Genomic DNA, 20587 nt, shown 5'->3' on the forward strand with positions numbered 1-20587 from the left:
GGATGATTCATCTTTCTCGTAGAGTCTTTCTTTCTCACTGGAATAAACCTTTGCTGAGAGTTATGAAATATCTCTTTAAAAGTCTACCACTGCTAATCTACCGTCTTACTCTTTAATCTATTTTCCCAGTCCACTTTAGCCAACTCTGTCTTCATACCTTTGTAATTGCCTTTATTTAAGTTTAAGACACTAGTTTCAGACCCAAGTTTCTCACCCTCAAACTGAATGTGAAATTCTATCAGCTATTATAGTCATTTACTTGGCTGCAGCTGCCAGACCAAGACAACCTACTTCAGTCTGAAAGGTAACCCTGATTATGGGAGTGATGGGCACAGTAGCCAATCCAGCTGGGCAGTGTGCTTGAGGAAATTTCACCAAGTGGGCCTGACAGCAGGCCCCGGTGACTCTTGTTATGGGGACTTCACCCTTGTTTGAAGACATTCTGTATTTGAACTTGAAATACTACAGGCGTATCAGCAGCTGGCTGGCTAAAGAAAGTCTCCTCTGAGAATGCAGGCACAAGGATGAGGAAAGGCCACTCGCTTCAGCATCCTAACTCTCCCATCGAAGCCCATCCCTCCAGTACCAACTCTCCCATCGAAGCCCATCCCTCCAGAACCAACTCGCCCATCGAAGCCCATCCCTCCAGTACCAACTCTCCCATCGAAGCCCATCCCTCCAGTACCAACTCTCCCATCGAAGCCCATCCCTCCAGTCCCCTAACTCTCCCATCGAAGCCCATCCCTCCAGTCCCCTAACTCTCCCATCGAAGCCCATCCCTCCAGTCCCCTAACTCTCCCATCGAAGCCCATCCCTCCGGTCTCCCATCGAAGCCCATCCCTCCGGTCCCCTAACTCTCCCATCGAAGCCCATCCCTCCCATCAAACCCATCTCTTCAGCACCCTAACTCTCCTATTGAAGTCCATCCCCCATTTCCCCAACTCTCCCATCGAAACCCATCCCCCCATTATCCTCCAGCCAAACTGAACAGAAGGAATGGACTCTCATTTACATAGCGCCTTTGCCAAAGCACTTTACAGCCAATGAAGTACTTTTGAAGTGTAGTCACTGTTATAATGTAAAAATTGCGGCTGCTAATTTGTGCAGAGCAAGCTCCCACAAACAGCATTGCGATGATGACCAGATAATGTGTTTTTAGGAGTTGGTTGAGGGATAAATATTGGGAGAACTCCCCTGCGCCTCTTCAAAATAGTGCCATGGGGTCTTTTACATCCACCTGAGGGGGCAGACGGGGCTTCGGATTAACACATTACCTGAAAGACGGCACCTCCGACAGCATCAGCCTCGATTTTGTGCTCGAGTCTCTGGAGTTGGACTTGAACACACAACCTCTGACTCAGAGGTGAAAGTGCTACCAACTGAACCACAGCTGACCCCTCATTCATAAAGTGCTGAAATCCTAACCTGTCCCCATCATCTGTGAGACTCCTCCCTGCACCTTTCACAAATTACAACTTATTCAGAATGCCATAGCTCGTGTTCTCATCCTAATAAAATTCCACGGCTCGTGTTCTCATCCTAATAAAATTCCACATCCCCATCAACCCATCCTCTCCATCTTGCATTGGCTCTCTGTGCCCCAGCGAACTGACTTCAAGATCCCGGTCCTTGCTTGGCCATGGCTTCATTTCCCCTCCCTCAGCTGTACATTCCTACAAACAACTTCCACTCCTCCAATACAGGCATGCTTCCTGTTGCCGACTACTACTATTGATGGGAGTGCAACAAATATTCACTAGACTGGTTCCTGGGATGAGGGGATTGCCCTATGAGGAGCGATTGAGTAGACTAGGCCTATATTCCATAGAGTTTAGAAGAATGAGAGGTGATCTAATTGAAACATATAAAATTCTTAAGGGGCTTGACAGGGTTAATGCTGGAAAAATGTTTCCCATGACTGGGGAATCTAGAGCACGGGGTCACAGTAACAGAATAAGAGGTTGGCCATTTAGGACTGAGGTGAGGAGAAATTTCTTCACTCAAAGGGTTCCAAACTTTGTAATTCTCTACCAGAGAGCTGTGGATGCTCAGTCGTTGAGTATATTCAAGACAGAGGTCGATAAATTTTTGGGAACGAAGGGAATTAAGGGATATGGGGATAGTGCAGGAAGGCGGAGTTGAGGTAGAAGATCAGCCATGATCTTATTGAATGGCGGAGCAGGCTCGAGGGGCCAAATGGCCTACTCCTGCTCCTATTATGTTCTTATGGACACTCACTCCTAAGCCTCTGCTTTCTGCAACTCCCTTCCTTGATCCATCCACCTTGCTACCTGTCTCCTTGCTTTCAAAATTCTTCTTTCTATAGGTTTATTAGTCTAACATCTGTTGTAGGTAAGTCACTAGAATCTGTTATTAGGGACAGTGACTGAACATTTGGACAAACTGATCAGAGAGCGCCAGTGTGGATTTGTAAAGGGAAAGTCATGTCAAATGAACCCAGCTGAATTTTCTGAGGAGGTAATTAACGTGGTAGATAAGTCTATGGATGTTATTCATATGGACTTCCAGAAATAAGAGACTGTTAAAATGAGAGCGCATGGAATTGGAGGCAACCTATTAACATGGGTTAAGAGTTGGTTAGGAGGCAGAAGACAGAGAATAGGGATAATGCTTATGTACTCAAATTGGCAGGATGTGACTCGTGGTGTCCCCCAGGGTCTGTACGGGGGCTTCAGCTTTTCACTATATTTATAAGTGACTTAGATCAAGGAATAGGGAGCCGTATTACCAAGTTGGGTGGCACAGTAAGGAGTGTAGATGGGAGCAGAAGGTTGCAAAGGGACATTAATAGATTGAGTGAGTGGGCAAAACTGTGGCAGATAGAGTTCAATGTGGGAAAGTGTGAAGTCATCCACTTTGGACCGAAGAAAGACAGATCAGAGTATTTTCTAAATGGTGAGAAGCGAGGAGCTGTGGATGAACAGAGAGCTTCAGGGGTCCAAGTACAGAAATCACTAAAAGCTAGTGGACAGGTACAAAAAATAATTAAAGAGGCTAATGGAATGCTGGCTTTTATCTCGAGTGGGCTGGAATACAAAGGAGGGGGAAGTGATGTCACTGTTGTACAGAGCTCTGGTTGGACCCCATTCAGTTCTGGGCACCACGCCTCAGGGAGGATATATCGGCCTCGGAGGGGGAGCAGCGCAGATTCACCAGAATGATACCGGGGCTAAAAGGGTTAAATTATAGGTTGCACAGACTAGACATATTCGCTTGAGTATAGAAGATTGAGGGGTGATCTAATCGAGGTGTTTAAGATGATTAGAGGAGATGATAGGGTAGAGAGAAACTATTGCCTCTGGTGGGGGAGTCCAGAAAAAGGGGACATGATCTTCAAATTAGAGCCAGGCTGTTCGAGAGGTGATGTCAGGAAACACCTCTTCACACAAAGGGTAGTGGAAATCAGGAACTCTCTCCCCAAAAAAGCTGTTGAGGCTGGGGGTCAATTGAAAATTTCAAAACTGAGATTGATAGATGTTTGTTAGGCCAGGGTTTTTACAGGTTACAGAACCAAGGCAGGTAGATGGAGTTAAGAGGCAGATCAGTCATGGTCTACTACAATGGTGGAACAGGCTCGAGGGGCTTAATAGACTCCGCCTGTTCCTCTGTTCTTATGACTTCCTTCCTTTCATTGTGCTTTCAGCCCTCCCCACCCAAGTTTTCCAGGCCCCTTTTACTGTCATTCCTCTATCTTTTATAAGCACTTTGAGATGTCTTTCTGTACTTTAGTTAAAGGTTTTGTTCTCTTGTTCATTGTGTGTGTGTATACACGCGGCACATGCATCACCCACCTGTGCCACCTGCACCACCTGAAGTTGGATGTGCTGAGGCTGTTGTCCCTGAACTGGTTGGATGTGCTGAGAGACAGGAATGTATTGCACGCGCTGATAATCTCCCTGAGCTGCGCGGTAGTCTGTCGTCAGCGTCTGCGACAGCTCGCTCATCGCCTGAGTCAGCAGATCAGTTGTCTGTGTGAAGGAGGAAAAGGGATTAGTCTTTACACCATTTAAAAGCATTACACACCTGTACCGAGTTATATGGCACAGCTATAATGAGTGCGAGCAACAGCTGATGTACTGAGTGCGCGCTGCAACCCACAGTTCGTTGTACTGAGTCTGATCAGCTTTGCCAGCCTCAATCCAGCTGAGTGAGTAGCCTTAACCAGCAACAGAATTAGATTCCATTTTGCCCACAGCTGTAAAATGGAATGTGTCTCAAACATGCAACGATTCGCTCTCCTCCCTTTCTGACAATAGCCGGGCTACTGTTCTACAGGCAGCAGCCTAGCCAAGTATTTTTTATTTGTTCCCAGAATGTGGGCATCGTTGGCAAGGCCAGCATTTATTGCCCATCCCTAAATGCCCTTGAGAAGGTGGTGGTGAGCCGCCTTCCTGAACCGCTGCAGTCCGTGAGGTGATGGTACTCCCACAGTGCTGTTAGGGATGGAGTTCCAGGATTTTGACATAGCGATGATGAAGGAACGGTGATATATTTCCAAGTCAGGATGGTATGTAACTTGGAGGGGATCTTGGAGATGGTGGTGTTCCCATATGCCTGCTGCCAGTGTCCTTCTAGGTAGTAGAAGTCGCGGGCTTGGCGAGTTGCTGCAGTGCATCTTGTAGATAGTACACACTGCAGCCACGGTACGCCGGTGGTGGAGGGAGTGCCTGTTGAAGGTGGCGGATGGGGTGCCAATCAAACGGGCTGCTTTGTCCTGGATGGTGTCGAGCTTCTCGAGTGTTGTTGGAGCTGCACTCATCCAGGCAAGTGGAGAGTATTCCATCACACTCATGGTGGAGTGGAGAGGGGACTGAGTGCTGTCAAGCATTCCGACAGTGGGAAAGACCGCAGCTGAAGCTGATCCTGTCTTCACCCGACAGCCACACAAGCACACTTTCCAACAGTGGCAGTGATCAGGAGCTGAAACCCTGTCTGATTTTTATCTGTCCCTTGCCCAGGTGCACTGACACGATGTGTAGTACCATAGTTGACTTTGGGACTGTCTGGCTGTGCCTTTGCCTGCTGGACCATTGTGGGTGCAGTCTTTGATTTTTGCCCAGCAGGGGTGTGGCACTGCGGTTGACAAATTAAATTAGCTCCTAATGATTTGGATTAATCTCCAGCTGGGTTGAGTCACTGGTCTTACTCCATTCATTGGTGCCTCAGCACAGTGGATGCTTGATTACCACAGGTTGAGTGTGAGTGCAAATGGTACAAAGTCCATCCGAGGAAGGGGCTGCGTGATTATTTCTAATTCCGATAAAAGTGCTTTGCTGGCAGTTCTGACTGTGGGAGAGCAGTGAGAAAACCCACCCAATGCTTCTCCCCCTCATAGGGGCAGAGCCTGCAGCGGTTCACGAGATGCACAGAAAATGGGATTTTGCTGCTGCTGGAATGAGCAAACTTGGAGCTTTTGTATTCCTTAGTGCAGCATACTGTGGCAGTGGCAGATCATGTAGACTGGAAGCTGCACTTTTTATAACGTTTACACTATCGTGTCTGCAACTGAGGAACTCGGAGCCCCTCAGAACGGCAAACTCCAATCAGGCTGAAGTGAAGATTGGGTGCACGGCCAGGCTGATGACAAGTGGCGATTGAGATCGTTACAGTTCTCTGTCTAAATCAGCTGCACCAATCAAACCAGATTAAATATTAAAACAGAAAATGCTGCACATACCTAACAGGTCTGGCAGCATCTCCATTCCACATTACATCTCTCTCGGCCCGCGAGAGTCTCCCCCCCCTCTCTCGGCCCGCGAGAGTCTCCCCCCCTCTCGCGGCCCGCGAGAGTCTCCCCCCCCTCTCTCGGCCCGCGAGAGTCTCCCCCCCTCTCTCGGCCCGCGAGAGTCTCCCCCCCTCTCTCGGCCCGCGAGAGTCTCCCCCCCTCTCTCGGCCCGCGAGAGTCTCCCCCCCATCCCTCGGCCCGCGAGAGTCTCCCCCCCTCCCTCGGCCCGCGAGAGTCTCCCCCCCTCCCTCGGCCCGCGAGAGTCTCCCCCCCTCCCTCGGCCCGCGAGAGTCTCCCCCCCCTCTCTCGGCCCGCGAGAGTCTCCCCCCCTCTCTCGGCCCGCGAGAGTCTCCCCCCCTCTCTCGGCCCGCGAGAGTCTCCCCCCCCTCTCTCGGCCCGCGAGAGTCTCCCCCCCCTCTCTCGGCCCGCGAGAGTCTCCCCCCCTCTCTCGGCCCGCGAGAGTCTCCCCCCCTCTCTCGGCCCGCGAGAGTCTCCCCCTCTCTCTCGGTCCGCGAGTCACTCTCTCTCTCGGCCCGCGAGAGTCTCCCCCTCTCTCTCGGTCCGCGAGTCTCCCTCTCTCTCGGTCCGCGAGTCTCCCTCTCTCTCGGTCCGCGAGAGTCTCCCCCCCCTCTCTCGGCCCGCGAGAGTCTCCCCCTCTCTCTCGGTCCGCGAGTCACTCTCTCTCTCGGCCCGCGAGAGTCTCCCCCTCTCTCTCGGTCCGCGAGTCACTCTCTCTCTCGGCCCGCGAGAGTCTCCCCCTCTCTCTCGGTCCGCGAGTCTCCCTCTCTCTCGGTCCGCGAGTCACTCTCTCTCTCGGTCCGCGAGAGTCTCCCCCCCTCTCGGCCCGCGAGAGTCTCCCCCTCTCTCTCGGTCCGCGAGTCTCCCCCTCTCTCTCGGTCCGCGAGTCTCCCCCTCTCTCTCGGTCCGCGAGTCTCCCCCTCTCTCTCGGTCCGCGAGTCTCCCCCTCTCTCTCGGTCCGCGAGTCTCCCCCTCTCTCTCGGTCCGCGAGTCTCTCTCTCTCTCTCGGACGGCGAGTCTCCCTCTCTCTCGGTCAGTGAGTCTGCCTCTCTCTCTCTCCCCGTCTGTCCGTATGAGTCGGTCCCTCTCTGTCCGTATGAGTCGGTCCCTCTCTGTCCGTATGAGTCGGTCCCTCTCTGTCCGTATGAGTCGGTCCCTCTCTGTCCGTATGAGTCGGTCCCTCTCTGTCCGTGAGTCGGTCCCTCTCTGTCCGTGAGTCGGTCCCTCTCTGTCCGTGAGTCGGTCCCTCTCTGTCCGTGAGTCGGTCCCTCTCTGTCCGTGAGTCGGTCCCTCTCTGTCCGTGAGTCGGTCCCTCTCTGTCCGTGAGTCGGTCCCTCTCTGTCCGTGAGTCGGTCCCTCTCTGTCCGTGAGTCGGTCCCTCTCTGTCCGTGAGTCGGTCCCTCTCTGTCCGTGAGTCGGTCCCTCTCTGTCCGTGAGTCGGTCCCTCTCTGTCCGTGAGTCGGTCCCTCTCTGTCCGTGAGTCGGTCCCTCTCTGTCCGTGAGTCGGTCCCTCTCTGTCCGTGAGTCGGTCCCTCTCTGTCCGTGAGTCGGTCCCTCTCTGTCCGTGAGTCGGTCCCTCTCTGTCCGTGAGTCGGTCCCTCTCTGTCCGTGAGTCGGTCCCTCTCTGTCCGTGAGTCGGTCCCTCTCTGTCCGTGAGTCGGTCCCTCTCTGTCCGTGAGTCGGTCCCTCTCTGTCCGTGAGTCGGTCCCTCTCTGTCCGTGAGTCGGTCCCTCTCTGTCCGTGAGTCGGTCCCTCTCTGTCCGTGAGTCGGTCCCTCTCTGTCCGTGAGTCGGTCCCTCTCTGTCCGTGAGTCGGTCCCTCTCTGTCCGTGAGTCGGTCCCTCTCTGTCCGTGAGTCGGTCCCTCTCTGTCCGTGAGTCGGTCCCTCTCTGTCCGTGAGTCGGTCCCTCTCTGTCCGTGAGTCGGTCCCTCTCTGTCCGTGAGTCGGTCCCTCTCTGTCCGTGAGTCGGTCCCTCTCTGTCCGTGAGTCGGTCCCTCTCTGTCCGTGAGTCGGTCCCTCTCTGTCCGTGAGTCGGTCCCTCTCTGTCCGTGAGTCGGTCCCTCTCTGTCCGTGAGTCGGTCCCTCTCTGTCCGTGAGTCGGTCCCTCTCTGTCCGTGAGTCGGTCCCTCTCTGTCCGTGAGTCGGTCCCTCTCTGTCCGTGAGTCGGTCCCTCTCTGTCCGTGAGTCGGTCCCTCTCTGTCCGTGAGTCGGTCCCTCTCTGTCCGTGAGTCGGTCCCTCTCTGTCCGTGAGTCGGTCCCTCTCTGTCCGTGAGTCGGTCCCTCTCTGTCCGTGAGTCGGTCCCTCTCTGTCCGTGAGTCGGTCCCTCTCTGTCCGTGAGTCGGTCCCTCTCTGTCCGTGAGTCGGTCCCTCTCTGTCCGTGAGTCGGTCCCTCTCTGTCCGTGAGTCGGTCCCTCTCTGTCCGTGAGTCGGTCCCTCTCTGTCCGTGAGTCGGTCCCTCTCTGTCCGTGAGTCGGTCCCTCTCTGTCCGTGAGTCGGTCCCTCTCTGTCCGTGAGTCGGTCCCTCTCTGTCCGTGAGTCGGTCCCTCTCTGTCCGTGAGTCGGTCCCTCTCTGTCCGTGAGTCGGTCCCTCTCTGTCCGTGAGTCGGTCCCTCTCTGTCCGTGAGTCGGTCCCTCTCTGTCCGTGAGTCGGTCCCTCTCTGTCCGTGAGTCGGTCCCTCTCTGTCCGTGAGTCGGTCCCTCTCTGTCCGTGAGTCGGTCCCTCTCTGTCCGTGAGTCGGTCTCTCTCTGTCCGTGAGTCGGTCTCTCTCTGTCCGTGAGTCGGTCTCTCTCTGTCCGTGAGTCGGTCTCTCTCTGTCCGTGAGTGGGTCTCTCTCTCTCGGTCCGCGTGAGTCTCTCTCTCTCTCGGTCCGCGTGAGTCTCTCTCTCTCGGTCAGTGAGTCTCTCTCTCTCGGTCAGTGAGTCTCTCTCTCTCGGTCAGTGTGAGTCTCTCTCTCTCTCAGTCCGCGTGAGTCTCTCTCTCTCTCAGTCCGCGTGAGTCTCTCTCTCTCTCTCAGTCCGCGTGAGTCTCTCTCTCTCTCGGTCAGTGAGTGTCTCTCTCTCTCGGTCAGTGAGTGTCTCTCTCTCTCGGTCTGTGTGAGTCTCTCTCTCGGTCTGTGTGAGTCTCTCTCTCTCGGTCTGTGTGAGTCTCTCTCTCTCGGTCTGTGTGAGTCTCTCTCTCTCGGTCTGTGTGAGTCTCTCTCTCTCTCAGTCCGCGTGAGTCTCTCTCTCTCGGTCTGTGTGAGTCTCTCTCTCAGTCCGCGTGAGTCTCTCTCTCTCGGTCTGTGTGAGTCTCTCTCTCGGTCTGTGTGAGTCTCTCTCTCTCTCAGTCCGCGTGAGTCTCTTTCTCTCGGTCAGTGAGTCTCTCTCTCGGTCTGTGTGAGTCTCTCTCTCTCTCGGTCCGCGTGAGTGTCTCTCTCTCTCGGTCTGTGTGAGTCTCTCTCTCTCTCAGTCCGCGTGAGTCTCTCTCTCTCGGTCAGTGAGTCTCTCTCTCTCGGTCTGTGTGAGTCTCTCTCTCTCTCGGTCAGTGAGTCTCTCTCTCTCGGTCAGTGTGAGTCTCTCTCTCAGTCCGCGTGAGTCTCTCTCTCTCGGTCAGTGAGTCTCTCTCTCTCGGTCAGTGAGTCTCTCTCTCTCGGTCAGTGTGAGTCTCTCTCTCTCTCAGTCCGAGTCTCTCTCTCTCTCAGTCCGCGTGAGTCTCTCTCTCTCGGTCAGTGTGAGTCTCTCTCTCTCTCAGTCCGCGTGAGTCTCTCTCTCTCGGTCAGTGAGTCTCTCTCTCTCGGTCAGTGTGAGTCTCTCTCTCTCTCAGTCCGCGTGAGTCTCTCTCTCTCGGTCAGTGAGTCTCTCTCTCTCGGTCAGTGTGAGTCTCTCTCTCTCTCAGTCCGCGTGAGTCTCTCTCTCTCGGTCAGTGTGAGTCTCTCTCTCTCTCAGTCCGCGTGAGTCTCTCTCTCTCGGTCTGTGTGAGTCTCTCTCTCTCTCAGTCCGCGTGAGTCTCTCTCTCTCGGTCTGTGTGAGTCTCTCTCTCTCTCGGTCAGTGAGTCTCTCTCTCTCGGTCAGTGTGAGTCTCTCTCTCTCGGTCAGTGAGTCTCTCTCTCTCGGTCAGTGTGAGTCTCTCTCTCTCTCAGTCCGAGTCTCTCTCTCTCTCAGTCCGCGTGAGTCTCTCTCTCTCGGTCAGTGTGAGTCTCTCTCTCTCTCAGTCCGCGTGAGTCTCTCTCTCTCGGTCAGTGAGTCTCTCTCTCTCGGTCAGTGTGAGTCTCTCTCTCTCTCAGTCCGCGTGAGTCTCTCTCTCTCGGTCAGTGTGAGTCTCTCTCTCTCTCAGTCCGCGTGAGTCTCTCTCTCTCGGTCTGTGTGAGTCTCTCTCTCTCAGTCCGCGAGTCTCTCTCTCTCGGTCAGTGAGTCTCTCTCTCTCTCGGTCTGTGTGAGTCTCTCTCTCTCGGTCAGTGAGTCTCTCTCTCTCGGTCTGTGTGAGTCTCTCTCTCTCTCGGTCCGCGTGAGTCTCTCTCTCTCGGTCAGTGAGTCTCTCTCTCTCGGTCAGTGTGAGTCTCTCTCTCGGTCAGTGTGAGTCTCTCTCTCTCGGTCAGTGAGTCTCTCTCTCTCTCGGTCAGTGTGAGTCTCTCTCTCAGTCCGCGTGAGTCTCTCTCTCTCGGTCCGCGTGAGTCTCTCTCTCTCGGTCAGTGTGAGTCTCTCTCTCTCGGTCAGTGAGTGTCTCTCTCTCTCAGTCCGCGTGAGTCTCTCTCTCTCGGTCAGTGAGTCTCTCTCTCTCTCGGTCAGTGAGAGTCTCTCTCTCTCGGTCTGTGTGAGTCTCTCTCTCTCGGTCTGTGTGAGTCTCTCTCTCTCGGTCTGTGTGAGTCTCTCTCTCTCTCAGTCCGCGTGAGTCTCTCTCTCTCGGTCAGTGAGTCTCTCTCTCTCGGTCAGTGAGTCTCTCTCTCTCGGTCAGTGAGTCTCTCTCTCTCTCTCTCAGTCCGCGTGAGTCTCTCTCTCTCTCGGTCCGCATGAGTCTCTCTCTCTCGGTCAGTGAGTCTCTCTCGCTCAGTCCGCGTGAGTCTCTCTCTCTCTCGGTCAGTGAGTCTCTCTCTCTCGGTCAGTGAGTCTCTCTCTCTCTGTCAGTGAGAGTCTCTCTCTCTCGGTCAGTGTGAGTCTCTCTCTCTCTCTCAGTCCGCGTGAGTCTCTCTCTCTCGGTCAGTGAGTGTCTCTCTCTCTCTCGGTCAGTGAGTGTCTCTCTCTCTCAGTCCGCGTGAGTCTCTCTCTCTCGGTCAGTGAGTCTCTCTCTCTCGGTCAGTGTGAGTCTCTCTCTCTCTCAGTCCGCGTGAGTCTCTCTCTCTCGGTCAGTGAGTCTCTCTCTCTCAGTCCGCGTGAGTCTCTCTCTCTCAGTCCGCGTGAGTCTCTCTCTCTCAGTCAGTGAGAGTCTCTCTCTCTCGGTCTGTGTGAGTCTCTCTCTCTCTCAGTCCGCGTGAGTCTCTCTCTCTCGGTCAGTGAGTCTCTCTCTCTCGGTCAGTGAGTCTCTCTCTCTCGGTCAGTGAGTCTCTCTCTCTCTCTCAGTCCGCGTGAGTCTCTCTCTCTCTCGGTCCGCATGAGTCTCTCTCTCTCGGTCAGTGAGTCTCTCTCTCTCGGTCCGCGTGAGTCTCTCTCTCTCTCGGTCAGTGAGTCTCTCTCTCGGTCCGCGTGAGTCTCTCTCTGTCTGTGTGAGTCTCTCTCTGTGTCTGATGCGTGCAGACCTGCTATGCATTATCTGTTATTCCCAGATTAGCAGTCATCCTTTGTATTTCTGTGTTAAGGACTCGTGTCTTGTCCTCACCACAATTGCGTCTCCAGTTGAGCCATCTGCGTTCACAACAGTTGGTGCTGCACTGATAACAGTGGCCACGATGGGCATTTGTGCAGGTAGTGTCTGCAGTGCATTCGGATTCTCCTGTAGAACATCCGTATGTTTTTTCCGGATATGTTGCACCATCTTTGCCTGGAGACAGAATAAACGCAATTATTCAGAGCAGAAGAAAGTCATAGTCTTTACGTACTTATCATCAGCACTCGCAGACTGCAAACGTGGTCTCCTGTGCAGGCATAGGCGCACACACATACCTACCCAGCCTCATGCCCCCACACACAGAGCATTCCGATACCACCCCATGTCTCCTGCACATCAGTTGTGCAGATGCTGTGCATTTTCCACTAGACGTTTTGAGACGTTAAACTGAGGTCCTGTCTGAGTGTTCAGCTGGATGTAAACGATCCCATGGCACTATCTGAAGAGAAGAGGGGGAGTTTTCACAGCGTCCTGGCTGACATTTATCCCTCAACATCACTAACACAGATGAACTTGTCATTCACCTCTGCTATTTGTGGAACCTTGCTATGCACAGAACTGGCTATAAACATTTGTCTACAAAATAATACTAACTACATTTCAAAAGCAATTGTTGGGACTCAGATATCCTGAAGATGTGAAATGCGCTGTACAAATGCACGTTCTTGCTTTGTATTGGAGGAATAAAACATAAGAACATGGCAGTCTGAAGAGAGGATGCCAAATGCCAACAACAAACACTGGTGCTACATCTTTTGGGGCTCAGGGGGTGCTCTGGCAGCTTGCTCTCCCCTCCCCCCACTTTCATTATGGAAATGAAAATGATGCATTCCGCTTAATATTCTAGAAAGACTTGCATTTATACAGCGCCTTTCACAATCTCGAAGTCCCAAAGTGCTTTACAACCAATGAATTACTGTGGGCCTTTTCCCACAGCCCTGCAAATTTTTCCCCTTCAGGTATTTATCCAGTTCCCTTTTAAAAGTTATTATTGAATCGGCTTCTACCACCCTTCTAGTCAGTGCATTCAAGATCATGACAACTCGCTGCGTATAAAGATTTCTCCTCATCTCTCCTCGGTTTCTTTTGCCAATGACCTTAAATCTGTGTCCTCTGGTTACCGACCCTTCTGCCACTGGAAACAGTTTCTCTTTATTTCTTCTATCAAAACCGTTCATGATTTTGAACACCTCTATCAAATCTCCCCTTAAGCTTGCTTCTCTGCTCAAAAGGAGAACAACTCCAGCTTCTCCACGTAACTGAAGTCTCACATCCCTGGTACCATTCTACTAAGTCTCCTCTCCACCGCCTAAAGTGTGCTGCCCAGAATTAGACACAATACTCCAGCTGTGGCCTAACCAGCGATTCATAAAGATTTAACATAACATCCTTGCTTTTGTACTTATGCCAAGGGCACTGTACGCTTTTTAAACAGCCTTCTCAACTTGTGCTGCTCCTTTAAAGGTTTGTGTAAATACACCCCCCAGTCACTCTGTCCCAGCACCTTTAAGGGTTTGTGTAAATACACCCCCCGAGTCACTCTGTCCCAGCACCTTTAAAGGTTTGTGTAAATACACCCCCCAGTCACTCTGTCCCAGCACCTTTAAAGGTTTGTGTAAATACACCCCCCAGTCACTCTGTCCCGGCACCCTCTTTAAAATTGCACTATTTAGTTTATATTATCTCTCCTCATTCTTCCTACCGAAATGCATCACTTCACACTTCTGGACTCTGGAACAGTTCCCATGGATTGGAGGGTAGCTAATGTAACCCCACTATTCAAAAAAGGTGGTAGAGAGAAAACGGGGAATTCAATGAGATCATGGCTGATCGTTGAAATTCAGTACCCTGTCCCTGCCTTCTCTCCATATCCCTTGATCCCTTTAGCCGTAAGAAATATATCTAACTCCTTCTTGAATATATTTAATGAATTGGCCACTACTGCCTTCTGTGGTAGAGAATTCCACAGGTTCACCACTCTCTGGGTGAAGAAATTCCTCCTCATCTCTGTCCTAAATGGCTTACCCCTTATCTTTAGACTGTGACCCCTGGTTCTGGACTCCCCCGCCATCGGGAACATCCTTCCTGCATCTAGTCTGTCAGAATTTTATAAGTTTCAATGAGATCCCCTCTCATTCTTCTAAACTCCAGTGAGTACAAGCCCAATCGACAATCTCTCCTCATACGTCATTCCTGCCATCCCAGGTATCAGCCTGGTAAATCTTTGCTGCACTCCTTCCATGGCAAGAACATCCTTCCTCAGATAAGGCGACCAAAACTGCACACAATACTCCAGATGTGGTCTCACCAAGGCCCTGTACAACTGCAGCAAGACATCCTTGTTCCTGTACTCAAACCCTCTCGCTACGAAGGCCAACATACCATTTGCCGTCTTAACCGCCTGCTGCACCTGCATGCTTACTTTCAGCGACTGGTGCACAAGGACACCCAGGTCTCGTTGCACTTCCCCTTCTCCCAATCTATTGCCATTCAGATAATAATCTGCCTTCCTGTTTTTGACACCAAAGTGGATAACCACACATTTATCCACGTAATATTGCATCTGCCATGCTTCTGCCCAATCACCCAACCTGTCCAAATCATCCTGGAGTTTCTCGGCATCCTCCTCACAGCACACACGCCCACCCAGCTTTGTGTCGTCTGCAAACTTGGAGATATTACATCTAGTTCCCTCATCCAGATCATTAATATATATTGTGAATAGCTGGGGTCCAAGGACCGATCCCTGCGCTACCCCACTAGTCACTGCCTGCCATTTATTCCAACTCTTTGCTTTCTGTCTGCCAACCAGTTCTCTATCCAAGTCAATACCTTGGCCCCAATCCCATGTGCCTTAATTTTACACGCTAATCTCTTATGCGGGACCTTATCGAAAGCCTTTTGAAAATCCAAATACACCACATCCACTGGTTCTCCCTTATCTATTTTACCAGTTACATCCTCAAAAAATTCCAGTAGATTAGTCAAGCACGATTTACCTTTTGTAAATCCATGTTGACTTTGTCCGATCCGGTCACTTTTTTTCCAAGTGTTCTGCTATTACATCTTTTATAATGGGCTCTAGCATTTTCCCCACTACCGATGTCAGGCTTACCGGTCTGTAATTCCCCGTTTTCTCTCTACCACCCTTTTTGAACAGTGGGGTAACATTAGCTACCCGCCAATCCATGGGTACTGTTCCAGAGTCTATCGAATTTTGGAAGATGACCCGCAATGCATCTACTATTTCTAGGGCCACTTCCTTAAGTACCCTAGGATGTAGATTATCAGGCCCTGGGGATTTATCAGCCCTCAATCCCATCAATTTCCCTAACACCATTTCACTACAAATACTGATTTCTATCAGTTGCTCCCTGTCATTAGACCCTATACATAGATACATAGAAGATAGGAGCAGGAGTAGGCCATTCGGCCCTTCGTGCCTGCTCCGCCATTTAATGAGATCATGGCTGATCCTTTAATTCAGTATCCCGTCCCCGCCTTCTCTCCGTAACCCTTAACCCCTTTTGCCCGTAGAAATATATCTAATTCCCTCTTAAATATATTTAATGAGCTGGCGTACACTGCCCTCTGTGGCAATGAGTTCCACAGGTTCACCACTCTCTGAGTGAAGAAATTCCCCCTCATCTCTGTCCTAAATGGTTTAGCCCTTATCCTTAAATTATGTCCTCTAGTTCTGTTCTCACCCGCCAAGGGAAACATTCCTTCTGCATCCAGTCTGTCTAGACCTGTCAGAATTTTATACACTTCTATGAGGTCCCCTCTCAATCTTCTAAACTCCAGTGTGTACATCCCTAAACTACATAGTCTCTCCTCATAGGTCATTCCCGCCATTCCTGGTATCAGCCTGGTGAATCGCCGCTGCACCCCCTCCATGGCAAGAACATCCTTCCTCAGATGAGGCGACCAAAACTGTACACAGTACTCGAGGTGTGGTCTCACCAGTGCCCTGTACAGCTGCAGCAAGGTATCCCTGTTCCTGTATTCTAACCCTTTTGCTATGAAGGCCAGCATACCGTTTGCCTTCTTGACCGCCTGTTGCACCTGCATGCTCGCCTTCAGTGACTGGTGTACAAGAACACCCAGGTCTCTCTGTACTTCCCCCTCTCCCAATCTATTGCCATTTAAATAATAATTTGCCCTCCCGTTCCTGCACCCAAGGTGGATAACTTCGCACTTGTCCACATTATAGTGCATCTGCCATTTATCCGCCCAATCGCCCAGTCTGTCCAAATCGCTCTGGAGCTTCCTGGTCTCTTCCTCTGAGCCCACCCCACCTCCTAGTTTAGTGTCGTCTGCAAATTTGGAAATGCTGCATCCGACTCCCTGATCCAGGTCATTAATGTAAATTGTGAACAGCTGGGGGCCCAGGACAGATCCCTGTGGTACCCCACTTGTTACTGCCTGCCATTCAGAAAATGAGCCGTTTATTCCAACTCTCTGTTTTCTATCTGACAGCCAGTTCCCTATCCACGCCAAAACTTTCCCCTTTATCCCATGAGCCTCAATTTTCCATGCTAATCTTTTATGTGGGACCTTATCGAAGGCCTTTTGGAAGTCCAGGTACACCACATCTACTGGCTCTCCCCCATCTATTCTACCAGTTACTCCCTCAAAAAATTCCAATAGATTAGTCAAGCACGATTTACCCTTTGTAAATCCATGTTGACTCTGTCCTATCCTGTCCCCATTTGCTAAGTGCTCCGCTATTTCATCCTTAATGATGGACTCCAGCATTTTGCCCACAACTGATGTAAGGCTTACAGGTCTGTAATTACCTGCTTTTTCCCTACCCCCCTTTTTGAATAGTGGGGTAACGTTAGCTACCCTCCAATCCATCGGCACTGTTCCCGAGTCTAATGAATTCTGAAAAATCATCCTTAGTGCATCCGCTATCTCTAGGTGTTCCCTGACATCTTTGGGAGGTTATTTGTGTCCTCCTTTGTGAAGACAGAATCAAAGTATGTATTTAATTGGTCTGCCATTTCTTTGTTCCCCATTATAAATTCCCCTGATTCTGACTGCAAGGGGCCTACGCTTGACTTCACCAATCTTTTTCTCTTCACATATCTAGAAAAGCTTTTACAGTCAGTTTTTATGTTCCCTGAAAGCTTACTCTCATACTCTATTTTCCTCCTTTTAATTAATCCCTTTGTCCTCCTTTGTTGAATCCTAAACTGCTCCCAATCCTCAGGTCTACTGCTTTTTCTGGCCAATTTATATGTCCTGTCCTTGGATCTTATGCTATCCCTAATTTCCCTTGTTAGCCACGGTTGAGTCACCTTTTTTGTTTTATTTTTATGCCAAATTGGGATGAACAAATTTTGTAGTTCATCCATGCGATCTTTGAATGTTTGCCATTGCCTATCCACCGTCAACCCTTTGAGTGACATTCCCCAATCAATCCTACCCAACTCGCGCCTCATACCATCGTAGTCTCCTTTATTTAAATTCAGGACCCTAGTCTCCGAGTCAACTATTTCACTCTCCATCTTAATGAAGAATTCTATCATATTATGATCGCTCTGACCCAAGGGGCCTCACAGAACAAGATTGCTAATTAATCCTTTCTCATTACATAATACCTAGTCTAAGATGGTCTTGGTCCAGGAAACCATCCTGTATACACTCCAGGAATTCCTCCTCCAAAGTAGTGTTACTAATTTGGTTAGCCCAATCTATATGTAGATTAAAGTCACCCATGATAACTGCTGTGCCCTTATTGCACGCTTCTCTAATTTCCCGTTTGATGCCATCCCCGACCTCCGCATTACCGTTTGGAGGTCTATATACCACTCCCACTAACGTTTTCTGCCCCTTGGTATTTTTCAGTTCTACCCATACAGATTCCACATCATCAAAGCTAATATCCTTCCTTTCAATTGTGTTAATCCCCTCTTTAACCAGCAATGCTACCCCACCTCCTTTTCGCCTATCTTTCCTGAATATTGAATATCCCAGGATATTGAGTTCCCAGCCTTGGCCACCCTGGAGCCATGTTTCCGTAATCCCAATCATATATTCGTTTACCTCTATTTGCGCAGCTAATTCATCCACCTTATTACGAATGCTCCTTGCATTAAGATACAAAGCCTTCAGGCTTGTTTTTTTAATGCTCTTAGATCTTTTAGAATTATTTACTGTGGCCATGTTTGATTTATACCCTTGATTTCTCTGCCTGCCACTTTTGTTTTTCTCCTTCCTGTCTTTTGCTTTTATCCTCGTTTCCCTTTCCTCTGTCTCTCCGCTCAGGTTCCCAACCCCCTGCCATTTTAGTTTAAACCCTCCTCCAGAGCATTAGCAAACACTCTCCCTAGGACATCGGTCCCGGGCCGGGGGGGGGGGGGGTGGGGCAGGTGGTGGTACCACTGTATACTTCCCTCTGGTGTGAAAATCAACCGTTCACCACTACTCTCTGCCCCTTAGCCAATTTCATATCCATGCTGCCACTGACCCTTTAATCCCATGGGCTTCAATTTTGCTTACATGTCGATTGTGTGGTACAAACACCTTTTGAAAATCCATATACAAAATAGCAACCGCACTACCCTCATCAACCCTCTCCGTTATTTCATTCAAGAACTCAATCAAGTTAATCAAACACGATTTGCCTTTAACAAATCCATGTTGGTTGTCATTTATTAACCAAGTTCTTCCAAGTGACAATTAATTTTGACCCAGATTAGTGTCCCTTATAGTTTCCCCACTATTGACGTTAGGCTGACTGGCCTGTAGTAGCTTCTCCCCTTTTTTGAACATTTGAAAACCTCCAGTTCTCTGGCACCACTCCCATATCCGAGGAGGATTGTAAGATTGTGGCCAGAGCCTCAGCTATCTCCACCCTTACTTTTCAAAGCAACCTAGGAGGCATCCCATCCGCACTGGGTGTAAGATATTCTATTCTTACATACAAATATATGTAGGATTAGGATTTGGTTTAATCTCATGATTAAGGTTTGTGCTTTCTTTTCACTTGTAAATAGGTTGTAGACTTGTACTGTAGCTAGAAATAATAAAATGGTTAAGTTGCTCATTCTAAGAATTATTAAGGGTACAGATATTTAGAAAGAAAAAGCTTCGTCAGCAAGGTAAGGTCTTTTGTTAGCAAGGAATGGTGAATAAGGGATCAGTGGTCTCCCAGATAAGAGGGTAGCCGATATTACAAACAAGACAATGATCAACAGATCAGTTAAGGAACTGAAAAACAACACCTTTTAAGGGATGGCGGTGTGTGACTAGAGCCCTATCGAGATATTAAGCTTTCCTTCACAATTTGCAGAAAGACACAAGAACAAAAGAATCAACGAAAGTTATGTTCTCTATCCAGAGCAAAAGTGGGTGACGTTGTTTATGTCTCTATATGACTATTGCTTAAGACACTGAGTGTGTCAAGGCTCAGTCGAACTCAAGAAATATGATGGTGTCAAGCTCAAGAACCTAACACTGGTGACTTTTCTACTTTGAGCGCTGCCATCCTTTCTGAATACCTCCTTTTTATCCTATCCAATTTCTCGGTCCCCTCCATCTTTACTGTGACATTGGCATTCTCTTCTTTAGTGAAGACAGATGCAAAGTAATCATGTAATACCTCAGCCACGCCCTCTGCCTCCACAAGAATACATGGACTTTCGGAAGGCAATCGACAAAGTGCCACACAGGAGGCTTGTTAAGAAGATAGAAGCCCGTGGAATTAAGGAGAAAGTGGCAGTATAATATGAAATTGGTTCGGTGACAGGAAGCAAAGGGTGGTGGTGGGTGGATGTTTTTCAGACTGGGAGCTGGTTTGCAGTGGTGTTCCCCAAGGGTCAGTTTTGGGTCCATTACTCTTTGCAATTTTTATAAACAACCCAGATTCGGTGTAGGGAGCAGCATTATAAAGTTTGCAGATGATACTAAACTTGGCAAAGTAGTAGTGATGAGGACAGTTCTAGGCTTCAGGATGACAGACGGTGGTGAAATGAGCAGAAGCACGGCAGATGGAGTTCAATATGGAGAAGTGTGAAGTGACACACTCTGGGGGAACAAATATGGAAAGACAGTTTACTATAAATGGTGCAATTTTGAAAAGTGTAGATGAGCAAAGAGACCTTGATGTCCAGATACACAAATCTTTAAAAGGTGGCAGGGCAAGTTGATAAGGTGATTAATAAAGCATATGGGTTACTTAGGTTTATAAATAGGGGAACAAAATATAAAATCAAAGAGATCATGCTCGAACTTTATAAATCACTGGTTGGGCCTCAGCTGGAGTTTAGTGGACAATTCTGGGAACCACACTTCAGGACAGATGTAAAGGCCTTGGAATGGGTACAGAGGAGTTTCCCAGGATGTTACCAGGGATGAGGGACTTCAGTTATCAGGAGAGGTTGGAAAAGTTTGGACTGTTCTCCTTGGAAGAGAGAACGTGAGGTGATCTAATAGAGGCTTTCAAGATGATGAGGGGTTTTGATAGAGTCGAGAGAAAAGCTATTCCCTCTGGTGAGTGGGTCAATAACCAGAGGTCATAGATTCAAAATCATTGGCAAAAGATCTAGAGGGGAGATGAGGAGAAATGTTTTCACTGAGTTGTTGGGATCGGGAACGCTCAACCTGAGCAGGTGGTGGAAGCTGATTCATCAATAATTTAAAAAGGGAGTCGGACGGTTCTGGAGGATGAGGAACTGACAGGGTTATGGACATAAAGCGGGGGTGTGGAACTGAGCACCACTGCTCGTTCAAAGAGCCGGCACAGGCACGATGGGCCGAATGGCCTCCCTCTGTGCTGTAAATTTCTATGATTCTATGAAGATCATCTCCTTTTTGTTCCCTAATCGGCCCCACCCATCCTTTGACTATCCTTTTATTAGGTGGAGTAAGGTAGCAGAAGACTCGTATGGAACACCAGCATAGACCTTTGGGCCAAATGGCCTGTTTCTGTGCTTTAAGATTTTAAGTAATGTAATTCGCTCTTTATATCTTTATAAAATACTTTAATGTTCCCTTTTATGCTGCACACTAATCTTTT

The 20587-nt window shown here is 49.7% G+C and overlaps 1 protein-coding gene across 3 annotated transcripts in view; it reads right to left on the reverse strand.

Moving 5' to 3' along the window:
* Window positions 1-20587, reverse strand: part of LOC147100457 (PR domain zinc finger protein 10-like) — a 67045-nt gene that overhangs the window by 32597 nt on the left and 13861 nt on the right. For all 3 annotated transcript variants that reach the window (XM_085968190.1, XM_085968189.1, XM_085968191.1), the window contains exons 4-5: window positions 11554-11715; window positions 3813-3989 (exon numbers count right to left, since the gene is read on the reverse strand). In XM_085968190.1, coding sequence (XP_085824316.1) covers window positions 3813-3989; window positions 11554-11715 — 339 coding nt within the window. The remainder of the gene's footprint in view (window positions 1-3812; window positions 3990-11553; window positions 11716-20587) is intronic.

Source organism: Somniosus microcephalus, chromosome 26 (genome assembly GCF_052327205.1).
Source record: "Somniosus microcephalus isolate GS21.2 chromosome 26, FLI_Smic_1.0, whole genome shotgun sequence".
Taxonomy (NCBI): Eukaryota; Metazoa; Chordata; class Chondrichthyes; order Squaliformes; family Somniosidae; genus Somniosus; species Somniosus microcephalus.